General features: G+C 45.2%; 1 protein-coding gene across 3 annotated transcripts in view; it reads left to right on the top strand.

Annotated features, from left to right (window-relative positions):
• slc2a9l2 (solute carrier family 2 member 9, like 2) overlaps window positions 1-23,570 on the top strand; it is a 244,081-nt gene that overhangs the window by 54,246 nt on the left and 166,265 nt on the right. For 2 of the 3 annotated variants that reach the window (XM_014131731.3, XM_014131730.3), the window contains exons 5-6: window positions 4,015-4,139; window positions 4,822-4,967. In XM_014131731.3, the coding sequence (XP_013987206.1) occupies window positions 4,015-4,139; window positions 4,822-4,967 (271 nt within the window). 3 annotated transcript variants of the gene reach the window in all.

Below are 23,570 nucleotides of genomic sequence, written 5' to 3'. Positions count from 1 at the left end.
TTCCTTAGAGCGGACTGAACACAACCAACAGAAGCCTGCATGCCCAAGACGGTCTGTTCTTCTTTGGAGAAATGTGTTAAGGCACTCCAGCTCTCCAATAACAGCTTCTGCCAGCACAAGACCCAGTACAGTTTTGCCTTTCTTGAATTGTTGATGCAGGCCATTGGCAGTGGTTTCTATAGGAGAGTTACCTTCTGCCATCTCCTCTAAACTAGAGAGGACAGTCATACTGAAGGAGGACTGCTTTGATAGCTTTATGTCTGACAGTCCATTTGGTCTGGCAGAGGTTTGAGGGCAGTAGGAGTGACACGATCTGATGTTGCAATCCGATTAAAAATGTCTATGAATTTACTGGACAGTCCACACAAGATGCCCAATTGATGGACCCAATCAAGGGAATCTCGGGTTAGGACGGAAGCTGAGCAGGCTTTTTGCGTGATCAGGTTCACACAATGTGCTCCGCAGTGCACATACACAGCCATAGGCTGTTTTTTTTATCAGTGCTTACCTGACATATTGGCTGCTTCGTCATACAGTATGTCTGGCCATGCAATTCTGACAGGGCTAGATCTAATCTTATTATAACATTCATTGCCATCTTGGCGAGGTCCTGTCGTTTCAAGCACTGCAGACCTATGAATTTCTCATGTGGCAGCAAGTCATAGTCGACATCTCAGACATATAGACTCTTGCTCTTTCCCTGAGATGTCTTGCGTTCCTTCAATTACTAAGGAAAATGGAGTAATCGGAATAGATCGGATGATATTGCCTATTATTCAAATGATGTCATTGCTCATTAAGTTAAGCATCTCATTCTGTATCTTAGGGCTAGTGTAATCATGGTTGCATGTTCTTAAGCAACTATGAAGGACTGTGTCATCTTCTGCCTTTTTAAAAGTTTGTACAGGTTTCTGCTTTCTTCCTCATGACCTCTTAAGGCCTCACCCTGTCTTACTAGGTACTTCACTGAACCTACAATCTTCAGTAGACAATGTATTGCTTCCTCTTGTTGTCTGGCTAAATAAGAAGATAACTGCGTCCACAGGGTTTGATTCTTGTGCACTCGCTGTAACTGAGTGGCAATAGGAATGACTTTTAGCATGAGATGAAAACTTTTCAGTAGACTTCTTCCAATTTCTAAAGCCATTGTTAACAAATGCAGGGTTTGGTTTTGTGCCAAAGGGTGACCTCTTATTAAGAAAGAAGTTGGTGCAATGGAAGCATAAAACCCACTTCAAAGAGGCACTGTAACACAGCCAGGGGAAATCTTGAAATGGCAAAACTCTGTCAGCTTGTTTCTGGATAACAATAAACTTGGGATGTGGTTGATTTGGCTTTGTGCTGATGTTGATATATTCTGCCTGTCCTGTGGCTCTGTCCCTGTCATCTGTGCTCAACTGGCCCCTGACTTGTGGCTCAGTCCCCTACAAAAAACATAACAACAAACATTGTCTTAATTTCTATTGCCAAAATAGAAGGGCCTTTCTTTTGCCAAACTATTATGAAACATATACAATAGTACAGCTACAAGACATGTCTTAAGACTACACTTAAATACTCCAATGTGTGTGTTCACCATTGTTTCCTCAACACTACATTACATATTCTCACCTGATGACCTGTTCGTCTTCTCCCTGCCGCAACATGGGTGGTTGCTCTCTCTCGCTCTCTCCACTGACTACAGTCAGCAAAGATGATGATTTGAACTGATAGTTCCAATTTGTGTGCAACATAAATTGCTGTGCAAAGTGCGTTACCAGACTGCTTTATAACTCAAATCCCAAATTCTCACCGGATGACCTGTTTGTCCTCTCCCTGCCTCAACATGGGCGGTGCTCCCTCTCTCTCTACTGTCTGTCCCTGACCCCTTCCATGACAACCAAATGAAATCAAAATGCAGGCAACAACTGTTTTGTTACAAAACTTGGGCTACAGTCAGCAAAGATGAGGAGTTGAACTGATAGTGCCTTTTAACTCGTATTCTTACCTGATTATCTATTTTTCCTCTCCCTGCCTCAACATGAATGGTGCTCTCTCTCTGTATAGCTCTCTCCACTGACTGTCTTTGACCCGTTATCATATGACAAAAATGGCTGGCCTTAACAATGATGGGCTCAGCTTATTAACATTACATTTATTCTGCTTTTATTAGCTAAATTATGTATTTACTGACTGGCAATACAGTGCTTTCAGAAAGTATTTACACTCCTTGACTTTTTCAACATTTTGTTGCGTTACATCCTGAGTTAAAATGTATGAAATTGAGATTTGTTTTGTCACTAGTGGAATTATGTTTTTCGAAATGTTTCAAATTCATATTTTTTTTTTAAGCTGAAATGTCTTGGTCTATAGCAAGCCTAAATACATTCAGGAGTAAAAAGTTGCTTAAGTCACATAATAAGTTGCATGGACTCTGTGTGCAATAATACTGTTTAACATGATTTTTGAATGACTACCTCATCTCTGTACCCCACACATACACTTATCTGTAAGGTCCCTCAGTCGAGCAGTGCATTTCAAACACAGATTCATCCACAAAGACCAGAGAGGTTTTCCAATGCCTCGCAAAGAAGGGCACCTATTGGTAGAAACTTTCAAAACATTTATACACTGAGAAAACAAAACATTAAGAACACCTGCTCTTTCCATGATAAACTGACCAGGTGAATCCAGGTGAAAGCTATAATCTGTTATTGATGTCACTTGTTAAATCCACTTCAATCAGTGCAGATGAAGGGGAGGAGACAGGTTAAATAATGATTTTTAAGCATTGATAAAATTGAGACATGGATTGTGTATGTGTGCCATTCAGAGAGTGAATGGGCAAGACAAAATACTTAAGTGCCTTTGAACGGGGTATGGTAATAGGAGTGTGTCATGAACTGCAATGCTGCTGGGTTTTTCATGCTTAATAGTTACCCGTTGGTATCAACAATGGTCAACCACCCAAAGGACATCCAGCCATCTCGAAAAAACAATGGGAAGCGTTGGAGTCAACATGGGCCAGCATCCCTGTGGAACACTTTTGACAATTGAGTCTGTTCTGAGGGCAAAAAGGGGGGAACAACTCAATATTAGGAAGGTGTTCCTAATGTTTGGTATACTCAGTGTACATTGGAGCGCTCGTGAATATAAGGGAAAGGGGGATACCTAGTCAGTTGTCCAACTGAATGTATTCAACTGAAATGAGTCTTCCGCATTTAACCCAAGCCCTCTGATTCAGAGAGGTGCAGGGGGCTGCCATAATCGACATCCACAGCACCCAGGAGCAGGGGGTTAACTGCCTTGCTCAAGGGCAGAACGACAGATTTTTACCTTGTCAGCTTGGGGACTCAATCCAGCAACCATCCGGTTACTGGCCCAACACACTAACCACTAGGCTACCTAGCTACCTCTCCTCAGCAAACACTACAAAGAGAAAGAGAGAGCGCATAGTGCAAACTGCTGAACTGAAGAAATATATCGCAGACCAATAAAAATGGAAAGAGAGGAGAAATTGCGCATTGCTCCATTCTCCTTACAAGCCGTGCTCAACTCCTTTTCCCTTTACCAGGAACGTGCAGCTGCCTCTGGGGACCGGGAGCAACCAACGGTGTATTTGTGATTGGGGGATCACTGTGTTGCAAAACCACATAAAGCCAAAAGCTGCTTGGCGCTTTACAGTGGGAATTTTTCTTCACAATCAATCATACTCATCATGGTATATTATTGAGGGTGTCAAAATGTCCTGTTTATAATATTGGGGGGGGGTCATGATTCATCCCCCCCCAAGTTACGTGCCTAAATATGATAAAGTAGAGCTGCAAGGTTTGAAGCTAGTGTACAGGGTGTCTCACTAATAGACTTATGGAAAGAAGATGTATTCATTAGTTCACCCAATCCTTTTATCCTCTAGCATAAGAAATACTGTTTCAATATTGCAAAAGTGCTCTGTAAATTTTTTTTACCTGTGGCTATTCTGAACTCCTCCCTTCTTCCTGATCTCGATCTTTCCCCCTCTGTCTCTCTGTTTAGGAAGGGCACCTTGCTCTTGAATAACGGCTTTGCAGTGATAGCTGCTCTTTTGTTAGCCCTGGGGGAGAAGGCTCGATCTTTCGAGATGCTCATCATCGGTCGTTTCATCATGGGGGTGGACTCTGGTGAGTGCTCTTTCTGCTAGGCTGGAGAAATCTGACCATTATCCCCCAACTATCTAAAAATAGTCTCAACCAGGGGATTCTCAAGACTCTTAGATGACTCACCAACGACATACTATTACACAATTATAGTAAGTATATAGAACAAGCTGAGTGATTACATCAGTGCCAATAGCCCTATACAATTGTTTCATTAGGGTGTGTTCTCACCCATATACACATATTACCCCATATTGACAAAGTGAAAACATGTTTTTAGACATTTTTGCAAATGTATTGAAATTGAAATACAGAAATATATAATTAACATAAGTATGAGATATTTCTGTATTTCATTTATAATACATTATTTTTTTAATTCAGTTTGAATTCAGGCTGTAACACAACATATTTTCTGAAAACACTGCATTCCTCTCATGGGCATTGTGAAACCACACAATCTTTGATCTACACTTGATTTCAAAGAATTTTTACTTTGAGATTCTATTGAAATTCATGTGAAGGAGGTTTTGTATATACAACATGGCTAAATGACTAGGACAGTTTGTATTTTTACTATTCAGGCGTATTTACACGGTGAGGTTTTCAACCCTCAATAATTTAACACTTTTAAAGAGTAAATCCTAAGCAGTCCATATTGAACTTAATATCCATCGATGTTGTACTTGTTGGCTTGTGTTTCCAGGTATTGCTCTCAGCGCCCTGCCCATGTATCTGGGCGAGATATCCCCCAGACACATGAGAGGCTCCATTGGCCAATTCAACTCCATCCTCATCTGTCTGGGGGTGTTCACTGGACAAGTCCTGGGACTTCCTGAACTTCTGGGCCAGGTTAGTACTGTTGGTGACGGATTCCACGATAGTGCTCATATTAGGACGGTAATTGTGATTCTGTCCTGATGTGGATACCGTACTGAAGAGTTTAGTGAGTGTCAAATCCAAACTTAAGATATGAGAGCAAAACTTGAACTGTCATGGCAAATCTCATGTTTTATCTCTACATTATGTATGCATTATTATTTCAAGTCAGGATGTGGCTAGTCAAATTAGTAAACCTCCCCAACCACATTTACCCTACCTTGGCCAGTGACGCTCCAGCCCAGCAGAACTGGGTGAAATGCGTACGTAAAATAGTTCTACTTTCAAATACTTGAGAGAGATTCACTTGATTTAGCTTGCCCTGTACAATGAAATCAATGGAATAGACACAAATGTCCAGCCTGCATCTCGGTCAAGCTTAATAAAGGACACCTCATTATTTGTGAGTATTTGACATCATGTGTTATACCCTGGTCGGCTGTCCGATCATTGCTGACAATGGGCCTCTGTACGCCTATGTAGATATTCCATAAAACATCTGCTGTTTCCAGCTACAATAGTCATTTACAACATTAACAATGTTTACACTATATTTCTGATCAATTTTATGTTATTTTAATGGACAAAAAAATTACTTTTCTTTCAGTAACATGGACATTTCTAAGTGACCACAAACGTTTGAACAGTAGTGTGTGTGGTGTGTGTGTATCTATATATAGACTGAAAATTACGCAAGAATAATCTTTAAAAAAAAATATATATACAGTTGAAATCGAAGTTTACATACACCTTAGCCAAATACATTTAAACTCAGTTTTTCACAATTCCTGACATTTAATCCTAGTAAAAATTCCCAGTCTTAGGTCAGTAAGGATCACCACTTTATTTTAAGAATTTGAAATGTCAGAATAATAGCAGAGAGAATGATTTATTTTAGCTTTTATCTCCTTCATCACATTCCCAGTGGGTCAGAAGTTTACATACACTCAATTAGTATTTGGTAGCATTGCCTTTAAATTGTTTAACTTGGGTCAAACGTTTTGAGTAGCCTTCCACAAGCTTCCCACAATAAGTTGGGTGAGTTTTCGCCCATTCAGAGCTGGTGTAACTGAGTCAGGTTTGTAGGCCTCCTTGCTCGCACACGCCTTTTCAGTTCTGCCCATACATTTTCTATAGGATTGAGGTCAAGGCTTTGTGATGGCCACTCCAATACCTTGACTTTGTTGTCCTTAAGCCATTTTGCCACAACTTTGGAAGTATGCTTGTTGTCATTGTCCATTTGGAAGACCCATTTGCGACCAAGCTTTAACTTCCTGACTGATGTCTTGAGCTGTTGCTTCAATATATCCACATAATTTTGCTTCCTCATGATGCTATCTATTTTGTGGAGTGCACCAGTCCCTCCTGCAGCAGAGCACCCCCACAACATGATGCTGCCACCCCCGTGCTTCACGGTTGGGGTTCTATTTTTGTTTCATCAGACCAGAGGACATTTCTCCAAAAAGTACGATCTTTGTCCCCATGTGCAGTTGCAAACCGTAGTCTGGCTTTTTTATGGCGGTTTTGGAGCAGTGGCTTCTTCCTTGCTGAGCGGCCTTTCAGGTTATGTCGATATAGGACTCGTTTTACTGTGGATATAGATACTTTTGTACCTGTTTCCTCCAGCATCTTCACAAGGTCTTTTGCTATTGTTTTGGGAGTGATTTGCACTTTTCACACCAAAGTACGTTCATCTCTAGGAGACGGAACGCTTCTCCTTCCTGAGCGGAATGACGGCTGCGTGGTCCCAGGGTGTTTATACTTGCGTACTATTGTTTGTACGTATGACCGTGGTACCTTCAGGCGTTTGGAAATTGCTCCCAAGGATGAACCAGACTACAATTTTTTCACTGTTTTTCACTCCACGGACTTGTGGAGGTCTTGGCTGATATTCTTTTGATTTTCCCATGATGTCAAGCAAAGAGGCACTGAGTTTGAAGATAGTCGTTGAAATACATCCACAGCTACACCTCCAATTGACTCAAATGATGTCAATTAGCCTACCAGAAGCTTCTAAAGCCATGACATAATTTTCTGGAATTGTCCACGCTGTTTAAAAGCACAGTCAACTTAGTGTATGTACATTTCTGACCCACTAGAATTGTGACACAGTGAATTGTAAGTGAAATAATCTGTCTGTAAACAATTGTTGGAAAAATGACTTGTGTCATGCACAAAGTAGATGTCCTAACCGACTTGCCAAAACTAGTTTGTTTACAATAAATTTGTGGAGTGGTTGAAAAATGAGTTTTAATGACTCCAACCTAAGTGTATGTAAACTTCCGACTTCAGCTAATATATATATATTAAAATATTCTTATTAAAATATTCTATTTGGGTCATTTTCAGTCTGCTATGGCATTAATATATCAAAGGCGCTGTGAAGCAAAGCGCCTGGCAAGCCGGAAATTACTTTTTTATTTATTTGGACTGGCTGATCTCATTCATCATTCCACCGTTGTGACAGCCTTTATAAATAAAGTTACATGCATATGTAAAACGTAGTTAATGTCCTACAGGATTATTTTATCCTTTGCCAAAAACGTTGCTTCTCTTGTCATTTTTCACTCCATCCTGTTTGTTAGCATTTCTACATGGCTTTCATTAGATATTCAGATACCAGTCTTATGGTCCCTTGAGACACCTTTCAAGGGAGGTGGCCTCTAAAGTCAATTTCTCTCTGTGTGCACTTATACGCTTTGACAAATTACTATCACGGTAACCTTTACGTCTGTTCACTGACCTTCTCCCAGCATGGAAACGTGTTTATTTCAGCTTAGCAACTGTAAACAAGCATTTCATTGAATACCCTTTAGAGAGACAGGTTCATCAACATGCATGGAACATTTACAGTAAATCAAATCATCACAGGAATGCTGGCCCATGTTGACTCTAATGGTTCCCACAGTTGGGACAAGTTGGCTGGATGTCTTTTGGGTGGTGGACCATTCTTGATACACACGTGAAACTGTTGATCGTGAAAAACCCAGCAGCAAAATTGTGCGTCTGGCAACTAGTACCATACCTCGTTCAAAGGCACTTAAATCTTTTGTCTTGCTGAATGGCACACAGTCCATATCTCAATTATCTCAAACCTTTCTCCTCCTCTTCATCTCCACTGATTTTAAGTGGATTTATCAAGTGACATCAATAAGGGATCATATCTTTCACTTGGATTCACCTTAATATACTCTTGAGGTGCTGACTTGTTGCACCCTCAACAACTACTGTGATTATTATTATTTGACCATGCTGGTCATTTATGAACATTTGAACAATTTGGCCATGTTCTGTTATAATCTCCACCCGGCACAGCCAGAAGAGGACTGGCCACCCCCCATAGCCTGGTTCCTCTCTAGGTTTCTTCCTAGGTTTTGGCCTTTCTAGGGAGTTTTTCCTAGCCACCGTGCTTCTAAACCTGCATTACTTGCTGTTTGGGGTTTTAGGCTGGGTTTCTGTACAGCACTTTGAGATATGAAGGGCTATATAAATACATTTGATTTGATTATGGTCAGTCTGTCATGAAAAGAGCAGTTCATGTTTTGAATACTCAGTGTATATCGCTAGTGTGATCTGCTATCGATGTTGCGATCCTGAAATATATAGATGCCATAGCTGCTAGGAATAGCCTCTCAAGGGAAATGTATCTCAGTGCATGTGTGTCTGCATGAATAATAAAGTGAATGCCTGTATGCATGTGTTAAAAGTATGTGCTTAGGTCTGCTCAATGTGGTTACTGTGTGTGTGGGTGCTTCAAAGGTCCAATGCAGAGATCTTTATCTCAATATCAAATCATTTCTGGGTAACAATTAAGTTTTGATTGAAAATAGTCAAAAACCTTGAAAAAAAAAAAAGCTTTTTAGTAATTTAATTTCACCTTTATTTAACCAGGTAGGCCAGTTGAGAACAAGTTCTCATTTACAACTGCGACCTGGCCAAGATAAAGCAAAGCAGTGCGACAAAAACAACACAGAGTTACACATGGGATAAACAAGCGTACAGTCAATAACACAATAGACAATCTGTGTACAGTGTGTGCAAATGAAGTAAGGTGGTAGGGCAATAAATGGGCCATAGTGGCGGAGTAATTACGATTTAGCAATTAACTCTGGAGTGATAGATGTGCAGATGAGGATGTGCAAGTAGAAATACTGGTTTGCAAAAGAGCAGAAAAAACAAAAACAATTATCGGGATGAGGTAGGTAGTTGATTGGATGGGCTATTTACAGATGGGCTGTGTTAAGCTTCAGCGATCGGTAAGTTGCTCTGACAGCCGATGCTTGAAGTTAGTGAGGTAGATATAAGTCTCCAACTTCAGTGATTTTTGCAATTTGTTCCAGTCATTGGAAGCAGAGAACTGGAAGGAAAGGCGGCCTAAGCAGGTGTTGGCTTTGGGGATGACCAGTGAAGTATATCTGCTTAAGCACGTGCTACGTGTGGGTGTTGCTATGGTGACCAGTGAGCTGAGATAAGGCGGAGCTTTACCCAGCAAAGACTTATAGATGACCTGGAGCAAGTGGGTTTGGCGACGAATATGTAGCGAGGACCAGCCAACGAGAGCATACAGGTCGCAATGATGGGTAGTATATGGGGCTTTGGTGACAAAGCGGATGGCACTGTGATAGACTGCATCCAATTTGCTGAGTTAAGTAATAGCAATTTCTCAAGCAAGAATTTTGCTAGGACTGTCCGGGAGTAGTCTGGTGATGTTACCAGGCTGGCCAAAACTCCATCCCACCAAAACAGGCTGAAATTTCAGGTCTTTTCAAACAGCTCTTACGCTAAAAGGGCATTATCATAATTTTTCACGATTTCACAGTATTATTTCATCCTCAAAGTGTGTAAATATATATAAAGAAAACTAAAAGCTAATTTACCAAACTCCGTAGAGACCAATAAATATAATATAATTATATTATTATTAATAACATAATGTTGAGTGATGGGAGCTGATCCCACAAAGCACATCCTGCCACGAACAGCAGAACAACATCTACTGTTGTTCTGAGATGAACACAGGTTGATTGCAGAGAGAGAAAAATAGAGGGAGATGGGACACAGTATAAAGAGAGGGGAGAGGAGAGGGATATCGACGGTCTCTAGCTAGTGCAAATGATTGCAGGACTATAGTTGCAACTAATTGCAATAGAAATAACGAGCTTTAATTGAGGTTCATTTCTACTTGACGCGCACACACACACACACACACACACACGAGGGATGGGTATACATTACTTGCTAATTGAATGTAACGCCATTAGCAGTTTTAATTGCTTGTTTAATTATTCAGTTGTACATTTGCTGGGGTGATATTATGGCAGACGAGAGTTATGACTACGCATGGTTTTGACTGGAGTGGCGATGACCGGGCAGACAGTCATTTTCTCTCCTAGCGAAATGGTACAGGGGCGACTTCAGAAGAGATTCAATGTATGCTCTCATGGTTTCTGTAATAAATGACGGGTGTCTTAGTACTGGGCTGGAATAAAGATTTGTACATACGGGGGGTTCCCCTGGAATAGATGAAGAATCACGAAATGACATGAATCTCTCTCCCAGGGCTCTACATCCCTTATGGTTGTACAAGGTTAATTAAACGGCAGGATTCACCTCAATAGGGAAAAAATATGACTTTGCTATCTTGATTCAACTGTCAATTTCTTCTCCTAAAGGAGCAGGGAAAGAAATAGATTGACAAAAATGTTTGACATTTGTTACAGCAAGGGGATGGTGCGATGATGGGTTTTCTCTCTACCCAGGGAATCTCTCCTTGTAGCATTAGAAACGGTGAGATCGTGGACACATTGGTAAAAAAGTAATCCGTTTCTCCTCTGATGGGGGTTTGAGGAAGAGGGTCAGGGGGTTTCTTGGCGCTACAAACGGAACTCTGGGTGAGTTTTATCTCACAGAAATTGATTTAGTTTGGGAGGCACTCTTTATTTGCTGTAGAAACTCAAGGGAAGAAACAAGGTTTAAATAGATGCACTGTCCTTGGGTCTTTGGAGATTACCTCAACACATTTGTTATTCTGATAGTTTGAGCAGCCTCTAGCTAGCTTAAGCTTCCCTGGACCAAAAGCTTACCCCAGACCAAAAGCTCAGCACAAGCTCCATAAATATTCTCCAATGACCTATAATGCCCTCAAGATGTTGTACTATACATATGAACAGATATTGTAGCTGATGGGTACTCTTACCAGCAGTAGGCCCTGTATTGTTGACATGTAAAGCCATGGCCACAACTTTGTGAATACTGGATGCTAACAGGTCATGTGCCCTCAATTAAAAATAGTCCTACTTGGAGTTAGATTATTGGAACATATTGTTATAAAAGTCTCAGTAGAATGGAAGTAATGGATGCAGAGCCCGTCATTTAATCGCTATCTGAATTATCTGACTTTGAAAAAGACTCCAAATAACTACTAATTAAATCCCCCCCCCTTGTGATGTATGAAAGACTTGATTGGTCACTCGGTTGGCCAATTTGATATGGCTGGGTGTATGTATCCCATTTAATTACCTTGTGGTTTAAAAGGATTGTGAGTTATCTGTTACAGGGAATATGTTATCTCTTGTGGGTTTCGTAACCAGGTCTTTAACAATTCAATAATGATGAGATGGAAGACCGGAATCAATTCAACCATTTACTGTATCTGAATGTGCTGAACTCAACACACACAACTTCCATGATGCTCTGCGGCACAACCCCAATACACAATACACAAACATCTCCTACCCACCTATTTACATTTTCCCCATTATGATCAACAGTAACTGTTCTACAAGTTCAAGTTTCTTGGTGTCCGTCTATCTCTCGTAGGGTAACGGCGGTCAACCTGACTCTCAATAACAATGTCTTTAGACTGTGGCGTTGACACAGGTGTAGGCATGTGAGTAGCTTGTGTCACAGTCTTGTCACACACTTGTGTGGTTGCGGCTGAGTCAGTGTCCTGAGAACGTGTCTGTGAGCCCCTAGGTGACGACTGCTGTGTCAGAGTGACACACAGTAACATTTCTGGACCACTCACGACTGGTGGTTCTGTCAGGGTTGCTTTACTCAACAGTAACTGATCTGTGTGCCTTTTCCAGATGAGGTCCTCTGCAGTCTAGACAGTATAGGACACAGGACCAATCTGAGCAATGACTGTAGCAGGAATCCACTTTGGTCCGTTGAGGTAGTTCCTAGTTAAGACAATTTCTCCAGGTTTGAAAGCTCTGTCCTTTGCTCTCAGTTCACGACATTTGACTTGGCTCGCCTGTTGACGTCACTCTGTCTCCTTTGCATTCGGAGGTTTGATTAGGTTGAATCTTGAGTGTAGCTCTCTTTTCATGAATAGCAATGCAGGTGGTTGCATGAGAATAGCGATGCATGGTGGTTGCATGAGGTGCGTTCTTGTAGGATAACAGGAAGTTGTTCATGCGTTAGTACAGTGTCCATTGACCCCGAGATGTTTTTGTGCGAACCTCTTTGCCTGCCCGTTGTTCGATGGATGACACGGTTCTGTCCTGATGTGCTGTATGCCATTCACCTGTAGGAACATGTCCATTTCTTGGGACACTAATGAGTTGGAGTGATGATCCGAACCGACTAAACCAAGCTTCTTGATGGTCTTCTCTGCAGTAGTAGACCACATGATGGTAACCTCTGGCCGAATGCTATGAGCATCCGCAACCACAATAAACATCCACGACCACACCTCTTCCGGCCAATCCATGTATGAAGAGGTGCAAGTTGAGGTATGTTACTAACCTTCTGACATGCAGATTGTTTTGGTCGTTTTTTTCTTAATGCTTCCATCCAATCCAGGCTTTTGTGCGATTTTAATGCGAACCATTCCACAGTGACCTGTGTGTAGCTGTTGCAACACTAGTTTCCTCAGCGACGGCGGAATGATAACTGTCCTCCCCCACAGGAGACCACCAGACTCTACTGACAGCTCAGTTCTCCTGGAAAGGTTCCCGAGCATCTTCTGTAGCTGTACCTCACTTTAGATAACACCAGGTCGTTTCTGGTGTTTCTACGCACTTGTGTTGAAGTGACTGGCATGTTTTCCCCTTTCGTCTGAAGTAGATGTCCACTTGGCATGAGTCTGGTTTAACCACAGGTAATGGTAACCTGGAAAGTCCATCTGTGATGCAGTAGGTGTGTGCTGACAACAACAAAGCCCACCTTTGCATTTTGCTTGCATCAAGTGATGAAATCTCAGTATGTGGTCCAAAGATGCTCGTCAGCAGACAATGATCTGTATTTTTAAAATACTTTAAAAATATTTGTATTTATTTAACTAGGCAAGTCAGTGAAGAACAAATTCTTATTTACAATGACAGCCTACCCCGGCCAAACCTGGACGACGCTGGGTCAATTGTACGCCTCTTGCACTGAGATGCAGTGCCTTAGATAGCTGCGCCACTTGGGAGCCCCTTATGTAAAAAGGGTGAACTTCCTCCAAGTCCCATACAGAGACCGGTTAAACCTACGCACTCCAAAACTATGCTTAGGGCTTCCCTTTCTATCTGCATAGTTATTTTATGCTTTATTCAATCCCCTCAATGCGAAAGCGATCGGCTTCCCTTCACCAGAAGGCATGATATTGGACATGACTGCCTGTGGCATCGATAATGTGTCCAGGGTATCCAACTGATGACTGGAGGAATGCACATTTGTCCTAACAAACACGCAGTCCGTAGTCCTTCAATCTCTGTAAAGTCCTCTTTGTCTTTTCCAGTAACGAGGATGTCATCTAGGTAGTATTGCACTCCTGGCAATCCTCTCATGATCTGGCCCATCGCTCTCTGGAACATCGCTGGCGCATTCCAAATTGTAGACCACAGTACCTGTAGAGCTCCTTGTGTGTCATGACAGTCAGCAGCTCCTTTGACTTGTTATCCACATGCATCTGCAAGTAGGCTTGGCAGAGATCGATTTTGCAAAAATGTTGACCCCCAGGTAAGCCCGTGAAAAGGTTGTCGAATGTGTGGTAGTGGATACTGCTCAGCGGACAATACAGACTTTAACTGTGACTTTGAAGTCTCCACATATCCTGACTCCACCATTTCTAAAGGACTGGTACGCTGTTAGGCTCCAGTACCTTGTTCTTGACTAAAGCGTCCAAGTAAGCCTCGATATTGTCTTCACTGACATTTTCAACCTTCTCCCTGACCCAGTCTAGAATACATGTTGCAAGCAGACCACCATAGTCGGTGTGCCCAAGAACGCCAAAGTAACCTATCTGAAGGACTATCGCCCTGTAGCACAAATCTGTAGCCATGAAATGCTTTGAAAGGCTGGTCATGGCTTACATCAACACCATCATCCCAGACAACCTGGGCCCACTTCAATTCGCATACTGCCTCAACAGATCCACAGATGACGCAATCTTTATTGCACGCCACACTGCCCTTTCCCATCTGGACAAAAGGAACACCTACGTGAGAATGCTGTTCATTTACTACAGCTCAGCGTTCAACAACATAGCTTAGTGATGAGCTTAGAGGACACTAAGGACCCTGGGATTTAACACCTTCCTCTGCAACTGGATCCTGGACTTCCTGATGGGCCCCTCATGGGTGCGTGCTTAGTCCCCTCCTGTTCTCCCTGTTTACCTACAAGTGCGTGACCACGCACAACTCCAACACCATCATTAAGTTTGTAGACGACACAACAGTGGTAGGCCTGATCACCGAAGATGAGACAACCTACAGTGAGGTCAGAGACCTGGCAGTGTGGTGTCAGGACAACAACCTCTCCCTCAATGTCAGCAAGACAAAGGAGCTGTTTGTGGACTACAGGAAACGGAGGGCCGAGCACGACCCCATCTTCATCAAAGGGGCTGTGGTGGAGCTGGTTGAGAGTTTCAAGTTCCTCGGTGTCCACATCACTAAGGAATTGACATGGTTCACACACACGAACATAGTTGTGAAGAAGGCACAACAACGTCTCTTCCTCCTCAAGAGGCTGAAAAGACTTGGCATTGGCCATCAGATTCTCGATAAGTTCTACAGCTGCACAATAGAGAGCATCTGGACTGGCTGCTTCACCGCTTGGTATGGTAACTGGTTGGCATCTGACCGCAAGGCGCCACAGAGGGTGGTGCGTATGGCCCATTACATCACTGGAGCTCCCTGCCATTCATACCAGGCGGTGTCGGAGGAAGGCCCTAAAATTGTCAAAGACCAGCCACCCAAGTCATAGACTGTTCTCTCTGCTACCGCATGGCAAGATGTACAGATGCATCATGTCTGGAACCAACAGGAGCTTGAACAGCTTCTACCCCTAAGCCATAGACTTGGTACTGGTAACCTGTGTACATAGCTAAGTTATCGTTACTCATTGTGTATTTATTCCTCGTGTTATTATTTTTTTAAATGTTCAATTAGTTCAATAACAAAAAAATTATCTGCATTGTTAGGAAGTAAGCATTTCGCTGTTGGTTTACACCTGTTGTTTACAAAGCAGGTATAAAAAAAAAAAAATCTTAGATTTGACTACTTTAAGTCAATAGTCTCTTGTGTAGTTTCACTTCATAGCCCACATACTAGTCTGTCTCTAATGGTGTCATTTAGAACATCATTCAACTCACAGTGCTCTAATAGTTTCTTAGAATCTGTAATACACTATGTAACTTTTTGGGACGACCTGACACAATTAACACTGAAATGTGAGTCATAGATCTGTCATTCTTGTTGAAAGCAAATCTAAGAAGCGGTAGATCTGTTCTATGTGCGCTATTTCTATGATTCCCATTTTGAAGTTTAGTTTTTGCGTCTCTTACTTTCGGTTTTGTACACCAAAAGATAAGCTGAAAATACAATATTATTGGTTATGGAAAAGATATTTCACTGCGGTTTAGATGGTACAATGATTCTCTGCTGTCACGAATCCCACCGAAGGTGGCTCCCCTGCCTGCTCGGGCGGCGCTCGGCGGTCGTCGTCACCGACCTACTAGCCGCCGCTGATCCTTTTTTCCTTTTCGTTTGGTTTGTCTTATTGTTTGCACCTGTTCCTCATTTGTCTTTTGATTTTGGTTATTTAAGCCTGGTTAGCCCGCCCAGTGTTGTGCGGGATTATCTTAGCGTCAGGTTGTGTTTTTTCATTGGATGTGCTGGCGATTTACGACTGTGATATTGTAGGCTGGCTGTGCACCTGTTTTGGGCACTTGGCATTTTTTCCACGCCGTTTGTGTTGGCGTTGTTCATGTTGTGTTTTTGATTAAAATAAACACACAGTTCCGTACCTCTGCTCTCTGCGCCTGACTCCTACCACCACTCCTAGCAATCGTCTGACAGAATCCCGCACCAGCTATGGAGTCAGCAGGAGCAGCCTCCCCTCCTCTCCCATCGATGGAGGAACGGGTCCTCCACCGAATCGGCTCAGCGATGGAGCAGATGATGGACCGATGGGAGAGGAGTGGCCTCCCTACCGCATCCACAGCACCAACTCCCCCTCCACCATCTACCCCTCCACCGACGTCCGGACCCGGAGCCCTACGCCTGGCTCTCCCCAGGGAGTACGATGGAGCGGCGGCTGGGTGCCAGGGTTTCCTGCTACAGTTGGATTTGTACCTGGCTACCGTTCATCCAGCTCCCTCGGGAGAGGAGAGCGTAAGCGTCCTCGTCTCCTGCTTAACGGGACGTGCCCTGGAGTGGGCCAACGCAGTGTGGTACGGCCCAGACTCGGCAAGGGATCACTACCCTGAGTTCACCCGCCGGTTCCGGGCCGTGTTCGACCACCCAGCAGAAGGCCGGGCGGCGGGTGAACGGCTGTTCCACCTGCGTCAGGAGACGAGGAGCGCCCAGGACTTTGCTCTGGAGTTCCGGACCTTGGCTGCTGGAGCGGGGTGGAACGACAGGGCCCTGATGGACCACTATCGGTGTAGCCTCCGGGAGGACGTCCGCCGTGAGCTAGCCTGTCGGGACACTACCCTGTCACTAGACGAACTAATCGACATGTCCATTCGTCTTGACAATCTGCTGGCGGCGCGCGGGCGTCCAGACGGGGCCCTGTTGGTTCCACCTCCAGGTCCTCCAGCTCCCATACCTATGGAGCTACGGGGGGCCGCGTCCAGGGGAACCGGAGGAGGAGGCTCCCCTTGTATCCAGTGTGGTCGGAGAGGACACACTACCGACCGGTGCTGGGGTAGCTCCTCTGGGAATCGGGATGGCAGGCGGAGCACTCCTCGTCCATCTCAGGTGAGTAAGCACCAACCTCACCCAGAGCTCCCTGTTGGTCACATGTTCGTTTTAGTAACTTTCCCCTTGTTTTCTCCCTCTTTCCAGCATAAGGCGCTAGTCGATTCAGGCGCAGCTGGAAACTTTATGGATCGTGGGCTCGCATTAAGGCTAGGGATTCCCCTGGTGTCGTTGGACCAACCTTTCCCCGTGCACTCCTTAGATAGCAGACCATTAGGGTCAGGACTGGTCAGGGAGGCTACGGTGCCACTGGACATGGTAACGCAGGGGGATCATGGGGAACGGATTAGTCTCTTCCTCATTGATTCTCCTGCGTTTCCGGTGGTGCTGGGGATTCCCTGGCTGGTCAATCACAATCCCAATATTTCGTGGAGACGGGCTCTCAGAGGGTGGTCAGAGGAGTGCTCAGGCAGGTGTAAGGGAGTTTCCATCGGTGCGACGACGGTGGAGAGTCCAGACCAGGTTTCCACTGTGCGCATTCCCTCAGAATATGCCGATTTGGCTATCGCCTTCTGTAAAAAGAGGGCGACCCGATTACCACCTCATCGACGAGGGGATTGCGTGACAAATCTCCAGGTAAACGCTGCACTTCCCAGGAGTCACGTGTACCCATTGTCACAGGAGGAGACGTTGGCTATGGAGACATATGTCACGGAATCTCTGAGACGGGTATATTCGGCCCTCCATGTCACCCGTCTCCTCGAGTTTCTTTTTCGTGAAGAAAAAGGATGGAGGGTTGCGTCCGTGCATTGATTATCGAGGTCTGAATTCCATCACAGTAGGGTTCAGTTACCCACTACCTCTCATCGCTACGGCGGTGGAATCATTTCACGGCGCGCGTTTTTTCACGTAACTGGACCTCAGGAGCGCGTACAATCTGGTGCGTATCCGGGGAGGAGACGAGTGGAAAACCGCGTTCAGTACCACATCGGGCCACTATGAGTACCTCGTCATGCCGTACGGGTTAAAGAATGCTCCAGCCGTCTTTCAATCCTTTGTTGACGAGATTCTCAGGGACCTGCACGGACAGGGGGTGGTGGTGTATATTGACGACATCCTGATTTATTCCGCCACCCGCGCCACGCATGTCTCCCTGGTGCGCAAGGTGCTTGGGCGACTGCTGGAGAATGACCTGTACGTCAAGGCTGAGAAATGTGAGTTTTTCAAACGAGCCGTTTCCTTCCTGGGGTATCACATTTCCACCTCGGGGGTGGTGATGGAGGATGACCGCGTTAAAGCCGTGCGTAATTGGCCGACTCCGACCACGGTAAAGGAGGTGCAGCGGTTTTTAGGGTTTGCCAATTACTACCGGAGGTTTATCCGGGGTTTTGGTCAAGTTGCTGCTCCCATTACCTCACTGCTGAAGGGGGATCCGGCGCGCTTGCGCTGGTCTGCAGAGGCGAACAGAGCGTTCAGTCGCCTGAAGGAGCTGTTTACCGTCGCTCCAGTGCTGGCTCATCCGGATCCCTCTTTGGCATTCATAGTGGAGGTGGACGCGTCCGAGACTGGGGTGGGGGCCGTGGTATCACAGCGCTCGGGCACGCCACCCAAACTCCGCCCGTGCGCTTTCTTCTCTAGGAAGCTAGGGCCGGCGGAGCAGAACTATGATATGGGGGACAGGGAGTTGTTAGCTGTGGTCAAGGCTCTGAAGGTGTGGAGACATTGGCTTGAGGGGGCAAAGCACCCTTTCCTCATCTGGACTGACCACCGTAATCTCGAGTACATCCGGGCAGCTAGGAGACTGAATCCGCGTCAGGCCAGGTGGGCCATGTTCTTTACCCGTTTCCGGTTCACGATCTCTTATCGGCCAGGTTCACTGAACACGAAGGCCGACGCACTGTCCCGCCTATATGACACCGAGGAGAGGGCCATCGATCCGGCTCCCATTCTTCCGGCGTCGTGTTTGGTAGCTCCGGTGGTATGGGAGTTGGACGCGGAGATCGAGCGGGCGTTACGGTCGGAACCTGCACCATCGCAGTGTCCGGCAGGTGTTCAGTACGTACCGCTTGGTCTCCGTGATCGATTGATTCGATGGGCCCATAATCTCCCCTCTTCGGGTCACCCTGGGATCGAGAGGACAGTGCGGAACCTGAGGGGGAAGTACTGGTGGCCCACCTTGGGTAAGGACGTGCGGTTTTATGTTTCCTCCTGCTCGGTGTGCGCTCAGAGCAAGGCTCCTCGACACCTGCCTAGAGGGAAATTACACCCCCTTCCCGTTCCACAGCGGCCGTGGTCACACTTGTCAGTGGACTTCCTCACTGACCTTCCCGTATCGCAGGGGAACACCACTATCCTGGTCGTTGTGGATCGGTTCTCGAAGTCCTGTCGTCTCATCCTGTTGCCCGGTCTCCCTACGGCTCTGCAGACTGCGGAGGCCCTGTTTACCCATGTCTTCCGGCACTATGGGGTGCCCGAGGACATCGTTTCTGATCGGGGTCCCCAGTTCACGTCCAGAGTTTGGAGGGCGTTCATGGAACGTTTGGGGGTCTCGGTCAGCCTGACCTCGGGTTTCCACCCCGAGAGTAATGGGCAGGTGGAGAGGGTGAACCAAGAGGTGGGTAGGTTTCTAAGGACGTATTGCCAGGACCGGCCCAGAGAATGGGCGAGATACGTGCCATGGGCAGAAATAGCCCAAAATTCTCTACGGCACTCCTCAACCAACATGTCACCGTTCCAGTGCGTGTTGGGCTACCAGCCGGTCCTGGCTCCATGGCACCAGAGCCAGACCGAGGCTCCTGCGGTGGAGGATTGGGTGCAGCGCTCGAAGGACACCTGGAGAGCCGTCCAAGACGCACTTACAAAGGCGAGTGGACGGCAGAAGAAGAGCGCTGACCAGCACCGCAGTGAGACCCCTGTGTTTGCACCAGGGGATCGAGTCTGGCTCTCGGCTAGAAACCTGCCCCTCCGCTTGCCCTGCCGGAAGCTGGGCCCGCAGTGTGTAGGGCCGTTTAAAGTCCTGAGGAGGATAAACGAGGTGTGTTACCGGTTACAACTTCCATCTTACTACCGTATTAACCCCTCGTTTCATGTGTCTCTCCTCAGGCCGGTGGTGGCTGGTCCCATGCAGGAAGGTGAGGTGCCGGAGGTTCCTCCCCCCTCGCTGGACATTGGGGGGTCCCCGGCGTATAAAATACGCGCCATTCTGGACTCCAGACTTCGGGGGGGGGGGGGCCTACAGTACCTCGTCGACTGGGAGGGGTACGGCGCGGAGGAGAGGTGCTGGGTACCCAGGAGGGACATTTTGGACCCCCCACTACTGAGGGAGTTCCACCGCCTTCATGGGGATCGCCCTGCGCCTCGTCCTCCGGGTCGCCCTCGAGGTCGGTGGCGCAGCGCGTCAGGAGGGGGGTACTGTCACGAATCCCACCGTAGGTGGCTCCCCTGCCTGCTCGGGCGGCGCTCGGCGGTCATCGTCACCGACCTACTAGCCGCCGCTGATCCTTTTTTCCTTTTCGTTTGGTTTGTCTTATTGTTTGCACCTGTTCCTCATTTGTCTTTTGATTTTGGTTATTTAAGCCTGGTTAGCCCGCCCAGTGTTGTGCGGGATTATCTTAGCGTCAGGTTGTGTTTTTTCATTGGATGTGCTGGCGATTTACGACTGTGATATTGTAGGCTGGCTGTGCACCTGTTTTGGGCACTTGGCATTTTTTCCACGCCGTTTGTGTTGGCGTTGTTCATGTTGTGTTTTTGATTTAAAATAAACACACAGTTCCGTACCTCTGCTCTCTGCGCCTGACTCCTACCACCACTCCTAGCAATCGTCTGACATCTGCACTAGCTTGTTTTGTCACATAAACTGAAATTAGGCAAACTATTAGTATTTTAGCAACCAGGAAATGGCGGAGCAGCAGCAAATATTTTCACTTATTCTCCTTCTTCCTGATTTCATCTGTGGAACCTAAACCTTTCAGCAATAACTAGTGTTTTTTTGTGAAGTGTCCTTTTAGTATTCCCACATTATCCCCATGTCTTATTACCTGAGCTGTCTGGCTGTAGTAGGTTGCGCAGCAAACCAAATGTCCCTGACCACATTACACCAAAAATGTAGCCACACTTTTGTCCTCATCAATGTCACCTGCAAAAACCAAATAGTCAGACCTATTCCATTTCTCAAAAGGCTCCTGGTTGTCATTTACTTCAATATTGTCCTCAACCACGGCAATATTTTCCTCGGTCACGTGATTTTCATTCACTTCACTCACTGATGTTTCATCCTCAAGTTTGCCCATTAAGCAGTTTTTTATTCCAAAGTTCATTTTCACAATTGAATAAATGTCCTTTCCTTTACTCACTGTATATTACTCTTTTTAATCATGTTTTTCCTCAGACCTCTGTCTCGAGTAATTTTCTGATGTCCATGACGATGCTAACTCTTTCTTAGCTAGCTAGCTCGACTATGCACTTGCCTATGCTAGCAATTCACTGTGTTAAACTTAACCGAGACTGTACCTCAGAAAATAACAGTTTTAAACTTGTAAAACCAAATGTCACGTCCTGACCAGTAAAAGGGGTTATTTGTTATTGTAGTTTGGTCAGGGCGTGGCAGGGGGTGTTTGGTTTGTGTGTTTCGGGGTTTTTGGGTTATGTTCTATGTTAGTCTATTTCTATGTGTATTCTAGGTTGTCTATGTCTAGGTTGGAAGTGTTTGGGTTTGGTATCTAATTGGAGGCTGCTGTATCTCGTTGCCTCTGATTAGAGACTAAATTTAAGTAGGGTTTTTTTCTCATTGTGTTTGTGGGTGGTTATTTTCTGTTCAGTGTTTCGTGTACCTGACAGTAATGTTTGGCTGTCGTGTTTTTTCTTGTTTTGTTTAGTGTTCTAATAAAGTTAATTATGAGCATTCAATCCGCTGCGCCTTGGTCTACTCCCTTCGACGGCCTTTACACCCAACTTCTTCCGGATACAATAGTTCCTGTAGGTGCAGACTTAACAGAAGATTGAGTATGTCTCGTGCGTTTCATAACCACGTCATCAAATCAATTCAACAACTCCCATGATGCTCTGCGACACAACCCCAATGCACAAGAGCGTATATTGTTTTGATTACAGCGTCACTGATGTGTCCAGGCCTCAAACAGACATTTACTGACCAACTCTTCTACCTATTTCGGGTTCTATCTTGCCATGAGAAACTGGCGGACGGCTGCACAAAACTTCTGATCTGTTCATCCAACCTTCAGGCACCGGAGATCTGTATCCTACTCCTCTGTAATGAGACGGCATCCACATTCTCACTAGAGATAAAGAGTTGCCGGCAAGAAAAAGCCACTTTGAATATAGATTTTCCATTGCACTCATCTATCATGTATACTGAGTTTGGATTTTTTTTCTCCCCAGCCTCAGCCAAATGAATCCCCTTTGGGCCTGGTACTATAGTTTTGTTATGTTTAAATGAGTAACGATCCAGGTCAGTGGCCTAATTTCCAAACTGAAGTGTGTATTATCAGGGGCTCCCATGTGGAGATGGGATCAGGCCCCAGGAGGGAGCCACAGCCGGTGGCTCTGTTGATTTGCTCCAGTTAAGCTATATCCCCATTAGCCCACACACTGAACATGGCTCACAGGCTATTTTTAAGTGTTTGAAAGTGAAATTACTATATCTTGAAAAAGGGAAATTAGTATATCTTGGCGTGTGTTTCCTGATCCGTGTTAGTTTGTGTTGACGTGGCTAGTGTGTGTGCTTGAAGGTTTTGGCATTCTGGTTTAGAGGACAGATGTCATTGGAACATTTGAGCAGCCAGCGTCCCTGAATGTTACATCTGGACTGCATTACATCAATGTGAAGGAGACTGACCGCCCATTCTCCACATCCATTCCTGGTTTATTAGATAAGAGGCCAGGACACAGAAAATAACAAAACAGGTTTCTGCTGCCTTGAACATAAAGTGCTTTTCTAAAAGGCCATATTCTAGGGACATGAACATACTGTATAAAGGAAGTTGATTAAAGAGAAAAAACAAGATTGAATATATTTTCCATGCTATTACCTACAGATCTAGGATCTTAATTTGATCACCCTGTTGCAGGGAAATGCAAAACGTGTAGTGTATTTGAGGTTTAAAAGGACTTCTGAAGTCCATGACGATGCTAACTCTTTCTTAGCTTATCCATATAATAATTCACATTTCCTGTTGCTGCAGGATTATTTTCCTGCAGTAACAAACTGGCTCAAATTAAGATCCTATCTGTTAGCTTTTAATGACCCATAAGGGACCTAACACAGATCAGTAAGCGCTCTTGCAGTCAATAACAGAACCTTATCTTCTTCAGGTGAGCAAGCATGCCTGGCCCCATTAGAGAACCCAACACACTGTGTATGACATTTAGATAATGTAGGACCACATCTGACCCAATCCAACACTTCCCTAACCTTGCTACAGACTGAAAG

This window comes from Salmo salar, chromosome 12 (assembly GCF_965601325.2).
Source record: "Salmo salar chromosome 12, fSalSal1, whole genome shotgun sequence".
NCBI lineage: Eukaryota > Metazoa > Chordata > Actinopteri > Salmoniformes > Salmonidae > Salmo > Salmo salar.
Note: the sequence above shows the minus strand (reverse complement) of the source record. Positions and strands in the feature narration are given on the sequence as shown.